General features: G+C 41.3%; 1 protein-coding gene across 5 annotated transcripts in view; it reads left to right on the forward strand.

Annotated features, from left to right (window-relative positions):
- Window positions 1–24,900, forward strand: part of CFAP91 (cilia and flagella associated protein 91) — a 152,555-nt gene that overhangs the window by 83,117 nt on the left and 44,538 nt on the right. For all 5 annotated transcript variants that reach the window (XR_009563710.2, XM_060298121.2, XM_030857484.3 and 2 more), the window contains exons 11-16: window positions 13,026–13,142; window positions 14,593–14,664; window positions 15,849–15,995; window positions 18,293–18,514; window positions 22,057–22,205; window positions 22,765–22,856. Coding sequence is in view for 4 of the 5 variants with exons in the window: in XM_060298121.2 (XP_060154104.1) it covers window positions 13,026–13,142; window positions 14,593–14,664; window positions 15,849–15,995; window positions 18,293–18,514; window positions 22,057–22,205; window positions 22,765–22,856 (799 nt within the window). In the remaining variant the exon portion in view is untranslated. The remainder of the gene's footprint in view (window positions 1–13,025; window positions 13,143–14,592; window positions 14,665–15,848; window positions 15,996–18,292; window positions 18,515–22,056; window positions 22,206–22,764; window positions 22,857–24,900) is intronic.

The following is a 24,900-nucleotide window of genomic DNA, read 5'->3' on the forward strand; positions in this document are numbered from 1 at the left end:
AGCCATAATTTCATCAAATACATTTTGACACCCTTCTCTCTCTTTTCTCCTTCTGGGACCCTTATAATGTAAATGTTGATATCCTTGATGTTGTTCCATAGATCCATTAAACTGTTCTCATTTTTTGTTTTTCTTTTCTTGTTCTGATTGGGTGGTTTCCATTATTCTATCTTCCAGATCACTTATGCGTTCTTCCTTATCACCAATCTCCTATTCATTCTTTCTAATGTGTTTTCATTTCAGCTATTGTCTTCTTCAGTGTTCTGGCCTGTCCTTTTTGATATTTTCTAGTTCCTTGTTAAAATTCTCTCTGTATTCATCTATTCTTTTTTCCTAATTCAGAAATCATACTTATTACTAATGCTTTGAATTCTTTACCTGGTAAATTGTTTATTTCTGTTTAATTGGTTGTTTTTTTCAGGAGTTTTGTCTTGCTCTTTCAATTGAGACAAATTCCTCTGCCTTCTTATTTTGCTTTTGTTTGTTTCTATGAAATTAGATGAAACAGTTACCTATAGTGATCTTGATCTTATGGGGGAGCATCCCTATACAGTCTGTCTGTACCCAGTGGCTTTGGTGGGACAGCTGGATTTGACATGAACACAAGTCACGTTTTCTCAGGGCATGTTGGCAACTCTCACCTTGGTAGAAGGTGGGGCTGGAGATGGAGGCGTTAGGGCCAAAGCCTGTTGTAACGCAGGGCTTCCCCTCTGCTCAGTGACCATCACCGCCCTATTGAGGGTGGTTTCCTATACCACGTTGATGTAGCAGAAGCCCTGAGGGTCAGGTCTGGGCTGGCTCCATTCCTTCCAAGTGTGCACTCTCCCCATTCCCAGCACTGGCACCCTCACCCCAGATGAGAGCAATGCTGCAGCAAGAGGGGCTGGTATAGAGTCCTTGGCATGGATTGGAGCACGGGCCTTGGCACACATCATGGTAGTCTGGCTGAGGCCAGAGATCTGGACTGTCCCTGATGCCCTGCCTGTATAAGCACCAGCAATGGCTGTCCCCACCCTGCTCAGATGCTGCTTTATGTCTGAACCACTTCTGTGTCGCACAGCCAAGCTTTTAAGCGGGGCTGGAGCATTCTCTTAGCTCAGGCTGGTGCACACGCTGAGGCATTCATGGGAAACCAGCCAGCCACCCATGCAATTTTCAGTCTGCCCTCTTTGCCCTGCTTTGTGAGCAAGCAAGCATGCACATGCTCCTTACAAGCAGAGTACAGGCTCCCACAGTCCTCCTGTTACTCCCGCTGTCCCTCTAACCAGCCAAGGGGATTTGTCGTCCCTGTGTCAGACCCCAGGACTGTGGTGCCCAATATGTGACTCAAACTGCTCACTCCCTAGGGAGGATCTCTGCCTGTGTTTAACTCCCTCCTCTTCTGAATCCCCTGGGAGGTTGTGACTTGATCATTTCTCTTCTCTACTTACCCAGTTTCATGTGGATCTTTCTTACAGCCTTGGTTGTGCAAGAGTCTTTCTGTGAGTCTCCAGTTAGTTTTTAATGAGAATTGTTCTACATGTAGATGTATTTTTGATGTACTCTTTGTGTGTGGGGGGGTGAGTTCTGTGTTCTACTCCACCATCTTGATCTTCTCCAGACAAAACAGACTTTAAAACAAAGACTCTCCAATGAATCTGCTATCGTCAACAGTGCCCTCCACATTGCTAACTACCACACAGTGGTCAATTCTCTTCTCTCTTCAGTACTTGACTGGTTACTCTCTCCTTCTTGAAACAGTTTCTTCAGTTGAAATCTGTAACACAGCTCTCTTGTTTGATCTTACTTCACTGAACTCAATACAAGTCTTGGACACAATGTTCTACACAGTGAATACTTAGGCGATAATGATCATCATGACATGAAAACATCTTGTATAGTTTTCAGATTTTTACACAAAGACACACACATACACAACAGATAAGTAGTTTATTAACTGTATGGCATGATGATTATTTACCATTCATTAGGTGGAAGTGGATCACCATAATGGTCTTCATCTTTGTGGTCTCCACGTTGAGTAGACTGAAGAGAAGGAGGAAGATGAGGGGTTGGTCTTGCTGTCTCAGGGGTGGCAGAGGTGGAAGAGGTAGAGGAGGTGGAAGGGGAGGCAGGAGAGGCAGGCACACTTTACAGAAATACATTGTAATTTCTGTTTGACTTTTTTTGCTTTTTCATTTCTCTAAAAATGTTTCTGTATGGTACCAGTCCTTCTTCCATCATTTGCTTTAGTTTCAGTGCCCATATCATAGAAGGGTCCGTTTCATAAAAGGAAGTCAAAAGCAGCCTTGAATAATTGAAATTGTTCTCCCAGATCCTCTAATGTCACTTGTATTCTGGCACTGCTTCTTCGACATCCTCATCCGCATGTGTGTGTCACTGGTTAGGGAGCATGCACCTCCATCAAGTCATCTTCTGTTCATCCCTCTGGTGTGCTGTCTTTTAGCTCTTGAATTTCTCCAAGATCCATGTCTTGAAACCCTTCACCCCCCCCACCACCTTTTCTGTCATGCCCAGAATCTATTTCATGATTTCTTTGATTAACATTGTCATAAATCCTGTAAAGTCATGCATAACATCTAGACACAGTTTTCTCCAGCAGGAATTTATTGTTTGGGGCTTAATGGCTCTCACAGATTTTTTCTGTAACAATGATGGCATCTTCAATGGTGTAATCCTTCCGGACTTTTGTGGTGTTCTATCAGGGTTCTCTTCCATAGCATTGACAATCCTTTCCACAGAGTACCATGTGTAATGAGCCATAAAGGTCGTTATCACCCCCTGATCTACAGGCTAAATTACAGCCATTGTGTTTGGGGCAAGTAGATCACTTTGACACCTTTGGTGTTGAACTCACGGGGTTCTGGGTGGCCAGGGATGTTGTCCAATAGCAAAAGAACTTTAAAAGGCAGTCCCTTACCAGCAAGGAACTTCCTGACTTCAGGGACAACGCATTAATGGAACCAATCCAGAAAAAGGGCCTCTTTTACATCCAGGCCTTCTTTTACAAGCAAAACATTGGCAGCTGGTGATTATCTTTTCCCTTCAAGGCTGGAGGGTTAGCAGCTTTGTAGATAAGGGCAGTTCTGATAAGAACCCAACTGCATTTGCACAGAACAGTGGAGTAAGCCTGTCCCTTCCTGCCTTGAATCCTGGTGCTCGCTTCTCCTCCTTAATAATAAATGCCTTTTGTGGCATTGTTTTCCAGAACAGAGTACTTTTTATTTTAACATCTTTATTGGGGTATAATTGCTTTACAATGGTGTGTTAGTTTCTGCCTCACAAAAAAGTGAATCAGCTATACATACATACACGTTCCCATATCTCTTCCCTCTTGCGTCTACCTCCCTCCCACCCTCCCTATCCCACCCCTCCAGGCGGTCACAAAGCACCGAGCTGATCCCCCTGTGCTATGCAGCTGCATCCCACTAGCTATCTACCTTACGTTTGGTACTGTATATATGTCCATGCCTCTCTCTTGCTTTGTCACAGCTCACCCTTCCCCCTCCCCATATCCTCAAGTCCATTCTCTAGTATGTCTGTGTCTTTATTCCTGTCTTACCCCTAGGTTCTTCATGACACTTCTTTTTTTTCCCTAAATACCATATATATGTGTTAGCATACGGTATTTGTCTTTCTCTTTCTGACTCACTTCACTCTGTATGACAGACTCTAGGTCTATCCACCTCATTACAAATAGCTCAATTTCGTTTCTTTTTATGGCTGAGTAATATTCCATTGTATATATGTGCCACATCTTCTTTATCCATTCATCCGATGATGGGCACTTAGGTTGTTTCCATCTCCGGGCTATAGTAAATAGAGCTGCAATGAACATTTTGGTACATGACTCGTTTTGAATTATGGTTTTCTCAGGGTATATGCCCAGTAGTGGGATTGTTGGGTCATATGGTAGTTTTATTTGTAGTTTTTTAAGGAACCTCCATACTGTTCTCCATAGTGGCTGTACCAATTCACATTCCCACCAGCAGTGCAAGAGTGTTCCCTTTTCTGCACACCCTCTCCAGCATTTATTGTTTCTAGATTTTTTGATGATGGCCATTCTGACTGGTGTGAGATGATATCTCATTGTAGTTTTGATTTGCATTTCTCTAATGATTAATGGTGTTGAGCATTCTTTCATGTGTTTGTTGGCAGTCTGTATATCTTCTTTGGAGAAATGTCTATTTAGGTCTTCTGCCCATTTTTGGATTGGGTTGTTTGTTTTTCTGTTATTGAGCTGCATGAGCTGCTTATAAATGTTGGAGATGAATCCTTTGTCAGTTGCTTCATTGGCAAACATTTTCTCCCATTCTCAGGGTTGTCTTTTGGTCTTGTTTATGGTTTCCCTTGCTGTGCAAAGGCTTTGAAGTTTCATTAGGTCCCATTTGTTTATTTTTGTTTTTATTTCCATTTCTCTAGGAGGTGGGTCATAAAGGATCTTGGTGTGATTTATGTTATAGAGTGTTCTGCCTATGGTTTCCTCTAAGAGTTTCATAGTTTCTGGCCTTAAATTTAGGTCTTTAATCCATTTTGAGCTTATTTTTGTGTATGGTGTTAGGGAGTGATCTAATCTCATATTTTTATATGTACCTGTCCAGTTTTCCCAGCACCACTTATTGAAGAGGCTGTCCTTTCTCCACTGTACATTCCTGCCTCCTTTATCAAAGATAAGGTGACCATATGTGTGTGGGTTTATCTCTGGGCTTTCTATCCTGTTCCATTGATCTTTCTGTTTTTATGCCAGTACCATACTGTCTGGATTACTGTAGCTTTGTAGTATAGTCTGAAGTCAGGGAGCCTGATCTTTCCAGCTCCGTTTTTCGTTCTCAAGATTGCTTTGGGTATTCGGGGTCTTTTCTGTTTCCATACAAATTGTGAAATTTTTTGTTTTAGTTCTGTGAAAAATGCCAGTGGTAGTTTGATAGGCATTGCATTGAATCTGTAGATTGCTTTGTGTTGTAGAGTCATTTTCATGATGTTGATTCTTCCAATCCAAGAACATGGTATATCTCTCCATCAATTTGTATCATCTTTAATTTCTTTCATCAGTGTCTTATAATTTTCTGCATACAGGTCTTTTGTCTACTTAGGTAGGTTTATCCCTAGATATTTTATTCTTCTTGTTGAAATGGTAAATGGGAGTGTTTTCTTGATTTCACTTTCAGATTTTTCATCATTAGTGTATAGGAATGCAAGAGATTTCTGTGCATTAATTTTGTACCCTGCTACTTTACCAAATTCATTGATTAGCTCTAGTAGTTTTCTGGTAGCATCTTTAGGATTCTCTATGTATAGTATCATGTCATCTGCAAACAGTGACAGCTTTACTTCTTCTTTTCCAATTTGGATTCCTTTTATTTCCTTTTCTTCTCTGATTGCTGTGGCTAAAACTTCCAAAATTATGTTGAATAAGAGTGGTAAGAGTGGGCAAACTTGTCTTGTTCCTGATCTTAGTGTAAATGCTTTCAGTTTTTCACCGTTGAGGACGATGTTGACTGTGGGTTTGTCATATATGGCCTTTATTATGTTGAGGAAATTTCCTTCTATGCCTACTTTCTGCAGGGTTTTTATCATAAATGGGTGTTGAGTTTTGTCAAAAGCTTTCTCTGCATCTATTGAGATGACCATATGGTTTTTCTCCTTCAATTTGTTAATACGGTGTATCACATTGATTGATATCCATATATTGAAGAATCCTTGCATTCCTGGAATAAACCCCACTTGATCATGGTGTATGATCCTTTTAATGTGCTGTTGGATTCTCTTTGCTAGTATTTTGTTGAGGATTTTTGCATCTATGTTCATCAGTGATATTGGTCTGTAGTTTTCTTTCTTTGTGACATCCTTGTCTGGTTTTGGTATCAAGGTGATGGTGGCCTCGTAGAATGAATTTGGGAGTGTTCCTCCCTCTGCTATATTTTGGAAGCGTTTGAGAAGGGTAGGTGTTAGCTCTTCTCTAAATGTTTGATAGAATTTGCCTGTGAAGCCATCTGACCCTGGGCTTTTGTTTGTTGGAAGGTTTTTAATCAGAGTTTCAATTTCAGTGCTTGTGATTGGTCTGTTCATATTTTCTGTTTCTTCCTGATTCAGTCTTGGCAGGTTGTGCATTTCTAAGAATTTGTCCATTTCTTCCAGGTTGTCCATTTTATTGGCATAGAGTTGCTTGTAGTAATCTCTCATGATCTTTTGTATTTCTGCAGTGTCAGTTGTTACTTCTCCTTTTTCATTTCTAATTCTATTGATTTGAGTCTTCTCCCTTTTTTTCTTGATGAGTCTGGCTAATGGGTGATCTATTTTGTTTATCTTCTCAAAGAACCAGCTTTTAGTTTTATTGATCTTTGCTATCGTTTCCTTCATTTCTTTTTCATTTATTTCTGATATGATTTTTATGATTTCTTTCCTTCTGCTAACTTTGGGTTTTTTTATTCTTCTTTCTTTATTGCTTTAGGTGCAAGGTTAGGTTGCTTATTCGACATGTTTCCTGTTTCTTAAGGTGGGCTTGTATTGCTATAAACTTCCCTCTTAGAACTGCTTTTGCTGCATCCCATAGGTTTTGGGTCATTGTGTCTCCATTGTCATTTGTTTCTAGGTATTTTTTTATTTCCTCTTTGATTTCTTCAGTGATGTCTTGGTTATTAAGTAGGGTATTGTTTAGCCTCCATGTGTTTGTATTTTTTACAGATCTTTTCCTGTAATTGATATCTAGTCTCCTAGCGTTGTGGTCAGAAAAGATACTTGATACAATTTCAATTTTCTTAAATTTACCAAGGCTTGATTTGTGACCCAAGATATGATCTATCCTGGAGAATGTTCCATGAGCACTTGAGAAAAAAGTGTATTCTGTTGTTTTTGGATGGAATGTCCTATAAATATCAATTAAGTCCATATTGTTTAATATATCATTTAAAGCTTGTGTTTCCTTATTTATTTTCATTTTGGATAATCTGTCCATTGGTGAAAGTGGGGTGTTAAAGTCCCCTACTATGAATGTGCTACTGTTGATTTCCCCTTTTATGGCTGTTAGTATTTGCCTTATGTATTGAGGTGCTCCTATGTTGGGTGCATAAATATTTACAATTGTTGTATCTTCTTCTTGGATTAATCCCTTGATCATTATGTAGTGTCCTTCTTTGTCTCTTCTAATAGTCTTTATTTTAAAGTCTATTTTGTCTGATATGAGAATTGCTACTCCAGCTTTCTTTTGGTTTCCATTTGCATGGAATATCTTTTTCCATCCCCTCACTTTCAGTGTGTATGTGTCCCTAGGTCTGAAGTGGGTCTCTTGTAGACAGCATATATATGGGTCTTGTTTTTGTATCCATTCAGCCAATTTGTGTCTTTTGGTGGGAGCATTTAGTCCATTTCCATTTAAGGTAATTATCGATATGTATGTTCCTATTCCCATTTTCTAAGTTGTTTTGGGGTCGTTAATGTAGGTCTTTTCCTTCTCTTGTGTTTCTTGCCTAGAGAAGTTCCTTTAGCATTTGTTGTAAAGCTGGTTTGGTGGTGCTGACTCTCTCAGCTTTTGCTTGTCTGTAAACGTTTTAATTTCTCCATCAAATCTGAATGAGATCCTTGCTGGGTAGAGTAATCTTGGTTGCAGGTTTTTCTCCTTCATCACTTTAAATATGTCCTGCCACTCCCTTCTGGATTGCAGAGTTTCTGCTGAAAGATCAGCTGTTAACCTTATGGGGATTCCCTTGTGTGTTATTTGTTGTTTTTCCCTTGCTGCTTTTAATATGCTTTCTTTGTATTTAATTTTTGATAGTTTGATTAATATGTGTCTTGGCGTATTTCTCCTTGGATTTATCGTGTATGGGACTCTCTGTGCTTCCTGGACTTGATTGACTATTTCCTTTCCCATATTAGGGAAGTTTTCAACTATAATCTCTTCAAATATTTTCTCAGTCCCTTTCTTTTTCTCTTCTTCTTCTGGGACTCCTATAATTTGAATGTTGGTGGGTTTAATGTTGTCCCAGAGGTCTCTGAGACTGTCCTCAGTTCTTTGCATTCTTTTCTCTTTATTCTGCTCTGCAGTAGTTATTTCCACTATTTTATCTTCCAGGTCACTTATCCGTTCTTCTGCCTCAGTTATTCTGCTATTGATCCCATCTAGAGTATTTTTCATTTCATTTATTGTGTTGTTCATCGTTGTTTGTTTCATCTTTAGTTCTTCTAGGTCCTTGTTAAATGTTTCTTGCATTTTTTCTATTCTATTTCCAAGATTTTGGATCATCTTTACTATCATTATTCTGAATTCTTTTTCAGGTAGACTGCCTATTTCCTCTTCATTTGTTAGGTCTGGTGGGTTTTTATCTTGCTCCTTCATCTACGGTGTGTTCTTCTGTCTTCTCATTTTGCTTATCTTACTGTGTTTGGGGTCTCCTTTTTGCAGGCTGCAGGTTCGTAGTTCCTGTTGTTTTTGGTGTCTGTCCCCAGTGGCTAAGGTTGGTTTAGTAGGTTGTGTAGGCTTCCTGGTGGAGGGGACTTGTTTCTGTGTTCTGGTGGATGAGGCTATATCTTGTCTGTCTGGTGGGCAGGTCCACGTCTGTTGGTGTGTTTTGGGGTGTCTGTGGACTTATTATGATTTTAGGCAGCCTCTCTGCTAATGGGTGGGGTTGTGTTCCTGTTTTGCTAGTTGTTTGGTATAGGGTGTCCAGGACTGTAGCTTGCTGGTCGTTGAGTGAAGCTGGGTGTTGGTGTTGAGATGGAGATCTCTGGGAGATTTTTGCCATTTGATATTATTTGGAGCTGGGAGGTCTCTTGTGGACCAGTGTCCTGAAGTTGGGTCTCCCACCTCAGAGGCACTGACTCCTGGCTGCAGCACCAAGAGCCTTTCATCCACACAGCTCAGAATAAAAGGGAGAAAAAGTAGAGAGAAAGAATTAGTAGAAGTAGGAAGAAAGAAAGGAAGGAAGGAAGGAAGGAAGGAAGAAAAAAGAAAGAAGGAAAGAAAGGAGGGAGGGAGGGACGGTGGGAGGAAGGAAGGAAGGAAGGAAAAAAGAAAGAAAGAAGATAGTTATTAAATTAAAAACTAATTTTAAAAAACTAAAAAAAAATGGACGGATAGAACCTTAGGACAAATGGTGGAAGCAAAGATATACAGACAAAATCTTATACAGAAGCATACACATACACACTCACAAAAAGAGGAAAAGGGGAAAAAAATCATAAATCTTGCTCTCAAAGTCCACCTCCTCAATTTGGGATGATTCGTTGTCTAAAGGAGGGGAAGAAAGAAAGAAAGAAGATAAAGTAAAATAAAATAAAGTTTTTAAAATTAACTATTAAGAAAAAAAAAAAGACGGACGGATAGAACCCTATGACAAATGGTGGAAGCAAAGCTATACAGACAAAATCTCACCCGGAAGCATACACATACACACTCAGAAAAAGAGGAAAAGGGGGAAAAAATCCCAAATCTTGCTCTCAAAGTCCACCTCCTCAATTTGGGATGATTTGTTGTCTATTCAGGTATTCCACAGATGCAGGGTACATCAAGTTGATTGTGGAGCTTTAATCCGCTGCTTCTGAGGCTGCTGGGAGAGATTTCCCTTTCTCTTCTTTGTCCTCACAGCTCCCAGGGGCTCAGCTCTGGCTTTGGCCCTGCCTCTGCATGTAGGTCGCCGGAGGGCGTCTGTTTTTTCGCTCAGACAGGACGGGGTTAAAGGAGCTGCTGATTCGGGGGTTCTGGCTCACTCAGGCCGGGGGGGAGGGCGGGCCACGGAGTGCGGGGCGGGCCTGTGGCTGCAGAGGCCGGCGTGACGTTGCACCAGCCTGAGGCCCGCTGTGCGCTCTCCTGGGGAAGTTGTCCCTGGATCCCAGGAACCTGGCAGTGGCGGGCTGCACAGGCTCCCCGGAAGGGAGGTGTGGATAGTGACCTGTGCTTGCACACAGGCTTCCTGGTGGCGGCAGCAGCAGCCCCAGTGTCTCTTGCCCGTCTCTGGGGTCCGCGCTTTTAGCCGTGGCTCGCGCCCGTCTCTGGAGCTCCTTTAAGCAGGGCTGTTAATCCCCTCTCCTTGCGCACCAGGAAACAAAGAGGGAAGACAACGTCTCTTGCCTCTTCGGCAGGTCCAGAGTTTTCCCCGACTCCCTCCCGGGTAGCCGCGGTGCACTAACCCCTTCAGGCTGTGTTCACGCTGCCAACCCCAGTCCTCTCCCTGCGCTCCGACCAAAGCCCGAGCCTCAGCTCGCAGCCCCGCCCGCCCCGGCGGGTGAGCAGACAAGCCTCTCGGGCTGGTGAGTGCTGGTCGGCACCGATCCTCTGTGCGGGAATCTCTCCGCTTTGCCCTCCATACCCCTGTTGCTGTGCTCTCCTCCGCGGCTCCAAAGCTCCCCCACTCCGCCACCCGCAGTCTCCACCCACGAAGGGGCTTCCTAGTGTGTGGAAACCTTTCCTCCTTCACAGCTCCCTCCCCCTGGTGCAGGTCCCATCCCTATTCTTTTGTCTCTGTTTTTTCTTTTTTTCTTTTGCCCTATCCAGGTACGTGGGGAGTTTCTTGCCTTTTGGGAGGTCTGAGGTCTTCTGCCAGCGTTCAGTAGGTGTTCCATAGGAGTTGTTCCACGTGTAGATGTATTTCTGGTGTATCTAGTGGAGCCAAAACCACTGTAGTCACCCAGGTGATCATTGGAAACACTTCCACATGTCTTCAGAACACAGTACTTTTATCTGCATTAAAAACCTGTTCAGGGGCTTCCCTGGTGGTGCAGTGGTTGAGAATCCGCCTGCTGATGCAGGTGATACGGGTTCGTGCCCCGGTCCGGGAGGATCCCACGTGCCGTGGAGCGGCTGGGCGCGTCAGTCATGGCCACTGAGCATGCGCGTCTGGAGCCTGTGCTCTGCAACGGGAGAGGCCACAACAGTGAGAGGCCCGCGTACTGAAAAAAAGAAAAAAAAAACAAACAAAAAACCCTGTTCAGGCAGATATCCTTTCTCCTCAGTGATTTTCTTAGTGGTGTCTGGGAACGTATCTTCTGCCTCTTGGTCAGCAGAAGCTGCTTCTCCTGTTATCTTGCTTTAAGCCAAACCTCCTTCTAAAACTATCAAACCATCCTTTGCTGGCATTAAATTCTCCAGCTTTAGATCCTTCACCATCCTTTTACTTTAAGTTCTCCTATAATGACTTCACTTTTTCTTGAATCATATTACAGTCTATAGGTATGCCTTTCATCCTGCACCCACATGAAAGCTGCATTTTCAACATGCGATAAAAAGGTATTTTGCAAAGATCGCAAGGTTTTCACATCTGCTGGTGTAGCTACAGTGATGGCTTCATGAATTTCTTTGTCTTTTTTCACAATGGTCCTTACGCTGGATTCACTTATCTTGAAATGGTGGGCAACTGCAGCTGCAGACCTCAATTTACGGTGTATATCAAGGAATTCAACTTCTTCTTGTAATGTCACGACTTTTCTCTGCTTCTTGGGAGCACTCCCACCGTCACTAGTGGCACTTCGTATGGCTCCCATAGTGTTACTCAGTGTTTACAGTATTGCACTAAACACAACGAAGAATATACAAGAACTGCTAGAGACCACTTGTTACCAGGACATGCAATTTACTGGAGAGATGAACTCATAGATGATTAGTGTCACCCTACATTTTAAGTGGATACTAGCAACACTTGAGCTCACAGCAGAAGCAATAAAAGGTAGTCATGAAATTATTACAGTAGTATAGTATCTACTACAGTTACTTTTATGCAGTTATGATTTAACACTGGATCTTTACGTTTGTTTACATTTCTTTTGACTTTGAATAACACCATGTTTGGTCTGTAAGTGTTTATGTGCATAAGTTTTGATAAATTTTAAGTTTTTATAGATTTTGTGTATTTTATGGTAGTAAATGATAAAATAGACTAATATCTACATATATTTTATGCATTCATGACATACCTAACTTTTTCAATATTTCTGGGCTATGTGGTTTGTCTGCAAGTTTTTAAAAATTGTCAAAAATCTCCCCAAATTTTTCTAATATATTTATTGAAAAAAAATCTATGTATAAGTGGATCCATGCAGTTCAAACCTATGTTGTTCAAGGGCAAACTGTACTTTTAAACTGCTGCTGCTTCCTGTTGATTCATTAGTTTGGATTATCATAGAGCTATTATATATATTTGCCATCAGATTTATTTTCAGGAAACTCGGATGCTCTGTTACAACCACAATAATTGGATGTGGTTCCAAATTTTACTCATAATTTTCATATTTTTATTAATTTCAAGTCTTGGCTTAGTGCTTTATCACTTATTTAAGTGTTTTATCATTTATTTGTGTTTTTATGGAAAAAATAATATAAAAATTATGTGATGAAAAAGTAATGGAAGTGTGATTTTAAAATCACAGAGATCAGAATTTTTGATACTTTTAAGTTAAAAAGTATCCCGCTATATCTGAAAATGGAACTGATGAACAAAATCTTATGTGTAATTTTGGCAGGATTTTTGATGATCAAAAGTAAGAAAATAAAGTGCATGTTTAAACAGAAACACATACACTCTTCCACAAGGAACCATATTCAAAAATCTTGATGTGTAGGATTTCAAGCCCAAAGTAAAGCTCTCTTCACTTTGAGATAATTGCCATTTAATGCCCCTTAGTTCCCCCATAACAACAAAACATACTAAATATTTCAGTCGTTTACTACACAGGACAATTTTCTATTGCCCAGGCAGTCATTTAAAACAGCAAATTAGCTCATGTGGAACGGTAGGAGTTGGGGGTTTTGCTTGCATATACACATGACAGAACCTTTCAGAAACTCAAAAAAAAAATGTTTAAAGCCTCCAAAACTTTTGATTAAAATGGATACACCTAGAATATGTTTCATGTTTGTTCAGTGGTTAACTTATGCATGGGAATATCATAGGTGCACCCTGGTTTGGACTTTCTCAAACCGTCCTAGCATGGCCATAGAGAAAATTCTTTCTGACTGATATTCAGATCTGTGGCCTAGATTTGGTAGTGGGAAAAAAATACAAAGGTAAGAAATGACACTCACTGGTGTGTTATTTCAGGCACTGTTGGAAAAGAAGAATAAGGGCCCCGAAGCAAAGAAACCATTGCGTTTTCTTCAAAGAAAGCCAATACCTCAACCTCGACTTCCAACTCCAACTTTGGAGATGAATTCCAATGTAAGTTTGAAGGTTCTTTTATGTGAAAAGCTAAATTCAGTATTGCTGTTTATTCTTCAGATAGTTTGGGTTAAAAACAAACCTAATGTAAGTGTTCATTTCCCAAGATCTGACTTACGTTGCCTTTATCCTTATGTTTCAAATGCACACACAAAAACAAGCAAAATGAAATGAAATCTAAAGTCAATCCTTTTCAAGAATAAAAACACAAAGAAGAAAATCTTCCCAAGAAAAACTGGCATCAGAAGGTAATTCTGATGTACATCAAATAAAAAAAAAAGATCGAATTATGATCATTTACTGTAACTGTCTTCCCACATGAGGAAGTGGCTGACGACAGCTGGAATTAGAGAGGAATGCAATACCAGAGGTGACATCAAGACTGGCTCAGAGAGTTCACCCTGACCAGGGCCGTACCTCACCTTTGCAGGGCCCCAGACTCAGTTTGGTCAACATTCCATAGTTGGTTTGGATTTAAAGGACTGACTCAGACTAAACCTGCAAGAAACTGCTGGAGATGCCACAACGCAAATTTGTTACTTTACGGAGAGAAATATAACTGCCTGGTATATCAGGATATTGCTCTTGGGAGGTCAGCTTGTTATCTCCCAATACAGGGCAGTTCTCACAAGAAGCCAAATTGTACAGAAGGTTGTTGTGCTTTGTCAGAGGGAGGGGAGTTGATGGGAGATCTCACTAGCACCTCCGATGGCTCTGATGTCTCTGGAGGGACTGGAATGCTCCCGCTGACTGGACACGATGTGCTTCTGGGCAGTGTCCCCTTTTCTAGACTTTGTGCCGACCACTGCCTGTGGTTAACACGTTGTCATTCACGAGTGTTAATGCCATCGATTCCACTGTTGATTACTTTTGCATTCAGAGGGGCTTTAAGTAAATTTGCAGACTCTGATCTTTCTGCTTTTGACATACACTTATTTAAGGTGATTTTTATAGATAGCTGATCTTATCCATTATATTCTTATTTTACCAATTTAGCTAAATTCTTGTGAAAAGCACCTCATTTTCGACTCTGATATAGACCAGCTGTATTCTTTGTCTACGCATGATCAAACATGAAAATACTATTGCAAAAGGGATTTATTAGCAATACTTCTTCAAGAAAGATTTTGCTGGAAAGGAATATAGAAAAAATGAAAATGGCTTAATTTGTAAGGATACCATGACAGTGGGTGAATTTTTTGCTTCTGATGTAATTTATTAATGATAACTTATTTATAATGAAAAATAACAATGCATTTTAACAATACAGTAAGTAACATTTAAAGTTCTATATATTCAAAGAGGGATGATGTTTTATTCTCTTTAAATCCTTCTGGCATCTAGCTTTTTGCTCGATATAAATCTTTTGCTTGATATAAATCTTCAAAAAAGTATTTGATGCTGACTGCTACTGTCCTCAAGCTGCTTGGTTCTCCCTTTGTTCTTTTAGGAAGAAGAAGATATAGAAATGGCTGTGATCTACCTTCAAAAGTTACTCCGGGGCAGAGTCGTTCAGAACATGGTGTGTAGGGTACAACCACTGGCCCTGTTCTTCTCCTTTGAGAATAGATTTACAGAACGCATATGTGCTTGGTTCCTTGGGGTGAATTGCCTCTTGCACCCTGCTGTGCTATGGTACTGTGCTCTTGAGTTGCCATAGTTTGCCCGAGTGGCACAGTAACAAGGCAAGAAAGGACCACCTGCTGTTTGCTGTAGTGTACCCAAGGCAGTGTGAAGCTAATGTCTTCCTTGGAATTGATAAATCCAGCAATTTTCATACCTAAATTTTGACCCTAAACATCACAAGCAGATTCTCTAATTTTCCACAAAGTTGTAATACAATTATCTGCGTTTGTATATAGCTATCAATACCTGAATAATAAATGAAATAGCTAAGTAATAACTACAGTTTTGAATTCTTACCACATGCTCACATTATATATTCTTTGCTCTACATATATCAGCTCTTTTTCTTTTTTTGTATCAATTACCCATTTTACAGGCGAGTAATATGAGTCTGAGGGGGATTATGTTAACTGCCAAATTCAACTCCGGTCTTCCTGACTAAAAGCTTTAGCCAGATTATTTGTGGCACTAGAGCAAGCTCACGCTTCAGTTTAAAAATGGACTGATATAAAGCCTCAGCTGAAACAGTTTTTCTCCCCAGACAGCTGTAACTCTTAAGAGACTCAGTTATGGTGAGTAAGTTCAGGGAGGCTGGATGAGCAACCTGTGTTCAGCATTATTCTCTATTCTCCTGCCAGTACTTCCCCGGGAGAAACACAGCAGTTAAGTTCAGACAGCAGATCCTGTATTCCAGATGAGGGGCAAATCTCTCGGAAAAGAAAATATGACCATGAAAAATACCACCCCCAGGCTTCTTAGGGAAGGAGCAGAGGAAATGAGGAGAAGGCTCTAGTTTCTTAACATGACCTTATAGTTGTCACCTTGTCTTTGAGAGGCATTTTAAGAAACTGAGTCGATAACTAACTAACCTGTAGCTAAGCTCCTTCTCTGCCTGAGCAGCTGAAGGTGCAGAGAAGAGGGCTGACCGCTAGCTCTGTGGCACACACCTGCTGTGTGGCCCCGAAAGGCAGAACAGAACCCTCTGTTGACAAGTGCCTCACAAGTCACTGTCTGCGAGGCCTCGTGCCTGGCACAACGGATGCTGATTTGAAAGGCTCTCTCTGATCTGACTTGACACAGATGTTTGAAGGAAAAGAGAAGCGACTGGAGTTGATCCAGGAGCTGCGCACCAGCCACGCACTGCAAGAAGAGGACAGGCTGGTGAAGAAAGCCGAGAAGCAGGTGACCCTGGCCTTGCAGCGACAGAGGAACCTGCACGAGCACAAGGTTCTTTCCTTTCCTTTCCTTTTCTTGTCCCATTTCGCCCTTGGTTTTTATTATTATACAAGCAACATTATAGTAACAATAAATGACGTGATGAAAAAGAAACACCCCCCCACAAGCCCAGCATTTTTCATCAATGGTGCTGCAGTCCAGAATTTGAGTGGGCTGTGCCCTCCCTGAATTGAGTCTGCTCTTAGTTTTTCATTTGCAAAACGAAAAGAAAAAACCCCCACAATTTTGAAAGGTTTTCTCTTCCTATCTTTCTTAAATATTTGGTGACTCTAATATATTTCAGCGGGAGCTTAGCAGAATGAATAAGTAATTAAAGCAATAAGAAAAAAGTGAGAAATGAGATTTTAAAAACTATCCACACTCATTTATGAGTTTTGGAGCTGTACATAGCTCATACTCCTTAAACTGCATATTAAATATGTTAATATGATATTCTGTGACTTTCACCGGGTCGTCTGAGCTCTGTGTGACTGACAATAGCTGCTAATTGCAGCTCTAACCTGACAACTGTAAATGTGTTTCCTACTTTCTTCTGGCATTTGTCTATAGACACATAGTATTTAATGTTGTTGACTACAGTGTAGATACACTTCTACCATCTGTCCCACTTATCTGTGAGTCAAAATGAAAAAGAACCAATTTGCACAGAGTTTAGTGTTACAAGAAAGTAAACTTGGGACTTCCCTGGCGGTGCAGTGGTTAAGACTCCGCACTTCCAATGCAGGGGGGCGTGGGTTCGATCCCTGGTTGGGGAACTAAGATCCCACATGCCGCGCAGTACGGCCAAACAAAAAGAAAGTAAACTTACAGCGAAGCTGTTACCTTTAGTAACAGTTAAGTTAACAAACAGTAAAGTTTGTTACCTTTAGTAACAAACGTAACTCTTGTGCTGTGAATTAGGCACAAACATTAAGCAGCCTGGAAACGAGCACCACTTTATTCCTTTTACATGACAGCAGGACTGGGGATGGTCTCTGAGTGATGGGAGCTGGTTTGCAGGGAGGGAGGAAGAAAGCCACAGACTGTGAGACCCAGCAGAGGAACCAGAGAAAGAAGAGGAGAATGCAGACACTGGAGTCTCTAAATCTGGGCATCCTGGAGCCCTGGGAATGATGGAGACGGGCTGCACTTCTGTTCAGATAGGGAGCAGAATGCCCTGGCAGCAGAATACCCAGGACCTGGACGGAAAAATGCCCTCCTTGGCCCCTTCTGGTTTCTGATTATAGACTTTAGCAGCTACAGCTAAGACAATCCAGGATTTTCAACCCATCTACCTCATTTAGTGGATAAATACTTGATAGACATCATGACAGCTAAGAGCTAAGGGAGGAATTAATGGGAAGAACTGTCACATAGCCACAAACTCACCCTGCTTGCCTTCAGCTGTTCCTGGATACACCAGTAAGATGCAGGCATCTGGGGGAGTGGGCACCCCACGGGTACCTACAGCAATGCCGATCCTCTCATTTTCTCCTTCTCTCATATTGAGGGAGAACCGTCAGTGTGAGAGCAGCAAGTGCCTGGGAGAAGAGCCTTTTCCCCTTATCCCTGAGGATAGGAGCAGGAGCACAGTACAATCTTCTCAAACACTTTTGTTCCCCCGGTGCCAAAGCCAGCACAGAGAGATCCATAAATAGATACTGTGGCTTACTCCTGGCCAAGAACTCTAGGCCCCTAGCCCTTATTTTACCTCAGTGATTACACAGACATGTAGGCTTGTTTCGTGCTCTGTTTCAAAGATAGTTCTTACTGACTTTGAAATTATTTAAATGAATAAACAGTACTAAGGTTTTCTACTTTGTTACCGAAGATCTTAAAATTCCCCAAACTTGTGTTAAAGGACAAAGCATTGAAAAATTAAAAGGTATCATGAGTGAATTTTTAAGCGGTTCTATTTTTTTGAACTCCAACATTATCTTTTAATAAAAACCTTGACATTTCCCTTCACGTCTGGGGAGACCCAAGCACTTTACCTTCTGGATAAAATTGAAAGGAAAAAAAAATTCTGTGTGGACACTAACAAATGTTTTGCTAAATCCCCTTTATAATTTGAAGACGATCATCCGTCAGTGACTGACTGAGCAATCTACTTTCTCAAGTCTAAGTTTGTATCGTAAGTTTTCCTAGTAAAACCCTTGGGATGCGGCCAGTCTGGAGATAATATTCCTAATAAAAACTAAGTGCATTCTGAAAGTGAAGTGACTGTCAAGGATAATCCAGCATCCCTCCTCATAAATCACCATTCTTAGTGGAATTTGTATCCTCATAGTTACATTATTATTTTTAAGGTGTCACTGATTGAAAACCATTTGGCTGGACTGGAAGGATGGGTGCTGGCAGACATGTTTGACTTCCTGTCCAAAGAGCTGGTGAGACTGCAGGAGGAGAGGAGGGTCCACGCCCTGGTCATGTTGGCCGAGAGGCAGCGCAGGATGCGTGAAGCCGAAGAGAGTGGCCGGCGCCAGGTGGAAGAGAGGCGCCTGCAGGAGGAGGACCAGATATTTAAGGAGGCAAGTGGGGACGTTGCCAGGAAACTCATGCTATGAAATGACTTTCGTTTTTTGTTTTTCATTGTCTTCAACAAATAATGTATTGAGTTCCTATGGTATGCCCAGCACTGTGCAAAGGCACTGGGGCTACTTTGGAGGGAAAAACCAGGTGTGGCCCCTTCTCTCCTGGTGCTTAAATCCTATATAACATGCGAACAGGTTGTAGGGGAGGACAGGGTGGAAACAAGGAGACCTGGAAGGAGACTGATGAAGTAACTCAGGCCAGAGTGAGAAATGGGGTAAAGTCAAGTATGATGTCCAGTTTCCGGTGTCAGTGAGTGGGGAGGTGACGGTTCTATTTACTGAGGCGGGAAAGCTGAGGGTGTAATAGGTTTAGGGGCAGGAGTGGAATGAATGATTTATATTAAGTTTGAGACATCTTAGTGGAGGTGGCATTTCAGCAGATGGATATACAAGATAGAGTTTCGAAGAGAGATTTTGACTAAAGATACAATCTTGGGAATTAGGAATGCCAGGCTGGTAAATTCGAATTCTGACCAAGACCCAATAGATGTGAAATTCCAAAGTGACCAAGATGCAAACTCAGAGGAAATCTGAGGAACCAGTAATACCTCAAAGCACTCTCACCCTCATCAAGTATACAAAAGCTCAAGTGTTAAAATGGGAGGGGATTTGTGAGGAAGATTTCTTTAAAGGGAGCTGTGCTGTGACTAATTCCCCCAAAAATCACACCCAGAGGTGGCGACGAGTACTTCCCCTTTCTTGGAGAGCTTGATGTGTATTCTTTCAGTTAAGGCATCTCACCCCCGGAATGGAGAGGAGGAAGCTGGGCAGGCTGAGGGGAGGTGGGCACAGAAGAGGCTGCATGGGCGGCCAGCACACCCAGAATATGCTAAGGCAAAGGCTGTGTGAGTTTCCCTTGTGCGGATGCGGGCCACATGGGAAAGGCAGAAAGAGCCAACCTGGAACTTAAAAAAATTCCTATCTAAGAGGCTGTCTGAATTGTATTAATATATGTGGATAGTTTTGAGCTCCTCAAGTAAAAAAAAAAAAAAAAAAAAAAAATGTTATGTCAAGTTGGGGTCTTCTTATTTGATCTGGGATTCAAAGGATTTACCCAATTCCCATGGAATTAGGATTGACCCCTGAATAGTATTTGGTATGTGTTTTTTCAGATAAGAAATTGATTAAAATTAAACAGACTTCCCATCCTCTATACAGCTTTAAAAAGTTTGGGTTAAAGCTTTTTAACTATAGTGTCATACAGCCTATAATAATAATTCATATTCTAGCTTCCTACCATCCTAACACATTTTTCCTTAAAAAGAGTTACTGAGGGCTTCCCTGGCGGTCCAGTGGTTGAGAGTCCGCCTGCCGATGCAGGGGACACGGGTTCGTGCCCCGGTCGGGAAAGATCCCACATGCCGCGGAGCGGCTGGGCCCGTGAGCCATGGCCGCTGAGCCTGCGCGTCCAGAGCCTGTGCTCCGCAACGGGAGAGGCCACAGCAGTGAGAGGCCCGCGTACTGCAAAAAAAAAAAAAGTTGCTGAAATGTAGAAATTTTTAGCAAACCAGAATTTACTATCCTCTACCTAATATCACTAAGGAAAAACCAGCTGGGATGGGAAGAACCAGTTGGGAGTGAGAATAAAAGGAAAGAGACAGAGGAACCACTATACTCAGAAACACGGAAAGGAAGAAGCTGGTGAGAGGCTTCTAGGAAGGTATCTCTTAAGTGGGAATGATCCCAGGAAATGTCAGCATGTCTAGGAGGGGCAAGAAAGGGTTAAGATGACCCTTCCAGCCTGATTTAAGGAACATTTATGTAAAAAATGTATCCATCTCTGGACCCCAGCATCGTTTAAATTCCCTATCTCCCATCATATGACCCTCTTAAAGATAAATATGCTTGCACATAAATATACCAAAACCAAGAAATGTACACGAGTAAATTTCCAGAAAAAAACATGTAGATACTGAGAAACATAGATACAGAAAGTCATAGACTCATATTTTAAACACATACACACTTTTGCACATCTATAAGTTAAGATACACTCACAAACCTAAGCCCACATGCACAATATTAGCAGAGATGGGAGGTACACACATATAGCCACCCATACGTTTCCTTATTCACTTACGCACCTACAAGCACAAATGTGTCCAGAAACATACACATTTATAAAGATATATGTAAACACACAAGTGCGTGTATTACTAGAGGTGAACCAAATTAAACCTTCCACCTCTGAACTATTACAAGACTCAACTGTCTAATCGTTCCATCTAGGTGTGACTTGTTTCCTGAATAAGTCTGTGGTCTCCATGGGAGCAGGCACATGCCTTCCACAGCACCAGCATAGCCCTCTGTACATAACACACTTTAAGAAAATATATTTGGGTTGGTTGGTTGGTTGTTCGGTTGAACTGTATTAAACTGGTCATTGGGTCTCTCCCATAAGGAAGGCATAGGGATTCAAGGTTATGGACTTGGTGTTTTACAGGTAGCTATTCAGTAAACATTTCATATTCAGAGTCCTGCTGCAGTGCCAGTCAAGAAGCAGGTACTGAGTTGTTACTGAGTCCCAAGCATTATCTCAGACACAAAGAAATACACACACATTAAATAAAAAGTGCCCTTCCGCCAAAGCTCAAAATCTGTTGAGACAGAATGCATACAAAACTAAGTATGACACCCTCGATGCTTGTGATACTTCCTTGGTATCCATCTGTAAAACAGGTAAAACTAAACTGTATTATTTATGGTTGCAAACTTAGGGAGCACAGCCCTAAAGAATAGGAAGTCTTTACCATAAACTCATGAGCGTGGGAAGGGTCTGTGGTCAGGTAGAACTCACAGTGCCCTCTGGGATCCTAGCAGGGGCTTGACCCTCATTCATTGCACTGTACATTTATGTGCTCTGCACTTTTCTAAATGTATAGTCTATATCCTTCCAAGAAAGCTTTAAAAAGCAGCAGCCCAGGGCTGAGAAGATAGTTAAAAAAATTCACCAGAGACCCAGGATCCTTCTAGCTTCCTGCTTTTCTGTCTCTTGGGTGTGACCCTCATGGCAGTTTAAGATGACTGGTGCTCCTGCATTTTGTCCCCATGAAATGAGAAATGAAAAGAGAGAGAAAAAAAAAAAAGCTATGTCTTTCCCTGTAAGAATCCTTTAAGAGGAATAAAGAAAGGGCATTGTGTAATACATCTTAGTCTCTGCCACAGTTAGGTAGCTTGACCAAATTACACTGCTGGTAAGAACAAAGCCAGGATCCAAAACAGGGTTATTGACTCAAGCCCATGATCCTTCTGCAGTGTTGTATCGCCCACCCCATAATTCTAAAATGAGCCAGAGTGGGTAGATAGGTGGATTAGAAACAGACTATCTGTAGTTTAAAAAAAAAAAGAATAATGAATGAGGGGACTACTGATGAATGAAGTAGATGTGCTAAAAAAGTCAACCAATATTCATGCATTTTTCTTGTGTACAGTAGTAGCATTCCTATTCTGAGTAACTGGAGTATTTTGGGGTTTTGCAGGTAATTAAAGTTCACCAAAGTACTATAACTTCCTATCTGGAGGATATAATACTGAACACTGAAGAGAATACTGCAGAAGAACAAGCCAGGGCAGAAATAGAGAAGATGGCTGAGGAAATCAATGACATTGCTTATGAAATGGAAAGCCGGTGTGTACCAAGGGGACAGATGGTGGGATGGACAGCCTTTTGCTGTTACTCATATGTATTCTTCAAGAGCTTAAGATTTTACCACCAAGGAGAAACAAATATATAACTCATGCTTCAGTATGCATTGTTTTAGCAGCAGCCAGCAGGCCTGTACCTTTGTATGGTAAGAGCATTGGGAATAGAATTTTCAGTTATCCTCTGCAGTCTGGAGCACTTTCATATTTCTTAATTTTAGAATATCACAAAGCATGAAAGCAATGTGATTAAGTATGTCCAATTTTACTTGGACATCACCGCAGGGTTTCTGGCTTCCATTTGTAAGTTGTATCTCTAACACTCCCGTCCTGGTAGGCAGGCTAAGTAAAGGACAAATTTGGATTTTCCACGGAGTTAACCAAACTCACCAGGAATGTGCTACTTCAGATCACTTAAGGAAAAGGCAGTGGTGGGATTTGAGCAGTGGAGTTCCTTACACAAACAAGGAGGATCCAGGTATAAATTGGCAGCTCAAGTAAGGCAACAAAGGAAATACTCGTTTAATTTGTTTTTTACTTTTTAGTCGAACTCAGCTTCAGTCAGAGGAGATCGTTGGCGAGTTGGTTTATAGTTTCCTGATCCCAGAGTTGCAAAAGGACTTTGTCAAAGAAAAAGGTAAGCCAATGCAAATGTTCCACGTGATGATCTGGGTTTTTTTTATTTTATTTATTTATTTATTCATTCTTTTTTTTTTTTTTTTTTTTTGCGGTACACGGGCCTCTCACTGTTGTGGCCTCTCCCGTTGCGGAGCACAGGCTCTGGACACGCAGGCTCAGCGGCCATGGCTCACAGGCCCAGCCGCTCCGTGGCATGTGTGATCTTCCCAGACTAGGGCACGAACCCGTGTCCCCTGCATCGGCAGGCGGACTCTCAACCACTGCGCCACCAGGGAAGCCCGTGATGATCTTTTTAAAGGTAGAAACTATTTTCAATATTCCAGAGATTTAAAGCTGAGCAGAGGTATGGGGAAAATTCTGAAGGAGAATCACTGCATTTTCTTATTTCAGAGGTCAGGTTCCCTCGATGCTGTCTGACTGCAGAATACAATCACCTCTAGTATGGATAGGTGCAGTTCTAAGTTTGATGGAGCGTCAAAATCCAAACCTTCTTGAAGAGGCAATTCCCGAGGGGTGGGATGGAGGGTTGGTGGGGGGGGGAGGCTCAAGAGGGAGGGGATGTATGTATACATACAGCTGATTCACTTTGTCTACAGCAGAAACTAACACACCATTGTAAAGCAACTATACTCCAATTAAAAAAAAAAAAGAGGCAGTTCCCAAATTCCCAGAAGAGGTGTATTTTGGTGGTTGTTGTTGTTTTGGTTTGGTTTTTATTGAAATAAGTTGATTTACAATATTATGTTAGTTTCAGGTGTACAGCAAAGTGATTCAGTTTATATATATATCTTCTAATTCTTTTCCACTGTAGGTTATTACAAGATACTGAATTTTGTTCCCCAGGCTATACAGTGAATTGTTTATCTGTTTTATATATACTTGCGTGTATATGTTAATCCCATACTCCTAATTTATCCCCCCCCCACCTCTTTCCCCTTTGGTAACCATAAGTTTGTATTTTGTAATTTGATTTTTTTTCAATGTAAAGCAAATGTTGAGAATATACAGGGTTTTCCAACTGTAGTAGCCTTTTGCAGGCAGGGCATGTGCAAGGCAGGTGTTGAAAAGCTGAGAAGCCTGACAGACCTAAATTGACTCTGCAGCTCTGCGTGAGTCACAATATCTCCTGTTCCTGCCAGGACTGATCTCAGTATAAATATCCTCACTTATCGTTTGCCAAAAGTGGCATGTTTTTAAAGATTGATGCTTTTAGTCGATAGAGAAGGAGAAAAAATATGTGTTTTTAAAAACAGTGTTCTTCCGGAGCTTTCAGACTATTGGTGACAGTCCTGATCCCAGAGGGAAGGATGCAACCAGAAGATTAATATTTAAGTGATAGGGAGGGAGGGAGACGCAAGAGGGAAGAGATATGGGGACATATGTATATGTATAACTGATTCACTTTGTTATAAAGCAGAAACTAACACACCATTGTAAAGCAATTATACCCCAATAAAGATGTTAAAAAAATATTTAAGTGAAATAAGAGCTTGGGAGGCTTTAGAGTTTGCAGGGGAATTCTAGACAGGTTTAAGAGAAGTGTTAATATTTAAGATCACGTAACCAGTGAGAAAGGAATGGTAGTTCTAATGCATTGGAGGAGAACAAAGAAATATCTTGTTTTCCCATTACATGATTGTACTTTTTTAAACCAGTACCCACCCCAGCAATAAGCATCTAGTTTGTTCCCGGTGTGTTTTCCTATAAATAGCAGTGAACACCCTGGTCATGCTTCTGAGAGTAAACTCCTAGCAGTACAGTGCTGGAAATAAGGTATGTGTGTTTTATATTTTGATAGATACCACCAAACTGCCCCCACAAAAAGATTGTTCTAATTCATACTCCCATCAACAGTGTATGATAGTGCCTCTACCAACAAAATTTAATTTTGTTAAATTAAATCAAATAATATTTTTCCATCACCTTATATTATAAAAGGGATCTTATGTTTTCTAGATCCTTAAGAAAATATGCAACTCCTTGCTCCTTCTCCTCTGTCCAAGGTGAGGCCAACCTGCTTCAGATCAATTCCACCTGAGGGA

This window comes from Globicephala melas, chromosome 4, assembly GCF_963455315.2.
Source record: "Globicephala melas chromosome 4, mGloMel1.2, whole genome shotgun sequence".
Taxonomy (NCBI): Eukaryota; Metazoa; Chordata; class Mammalia; order Artiodactyla; family Delphinidae; genus Globicephala; species Globicephala melas.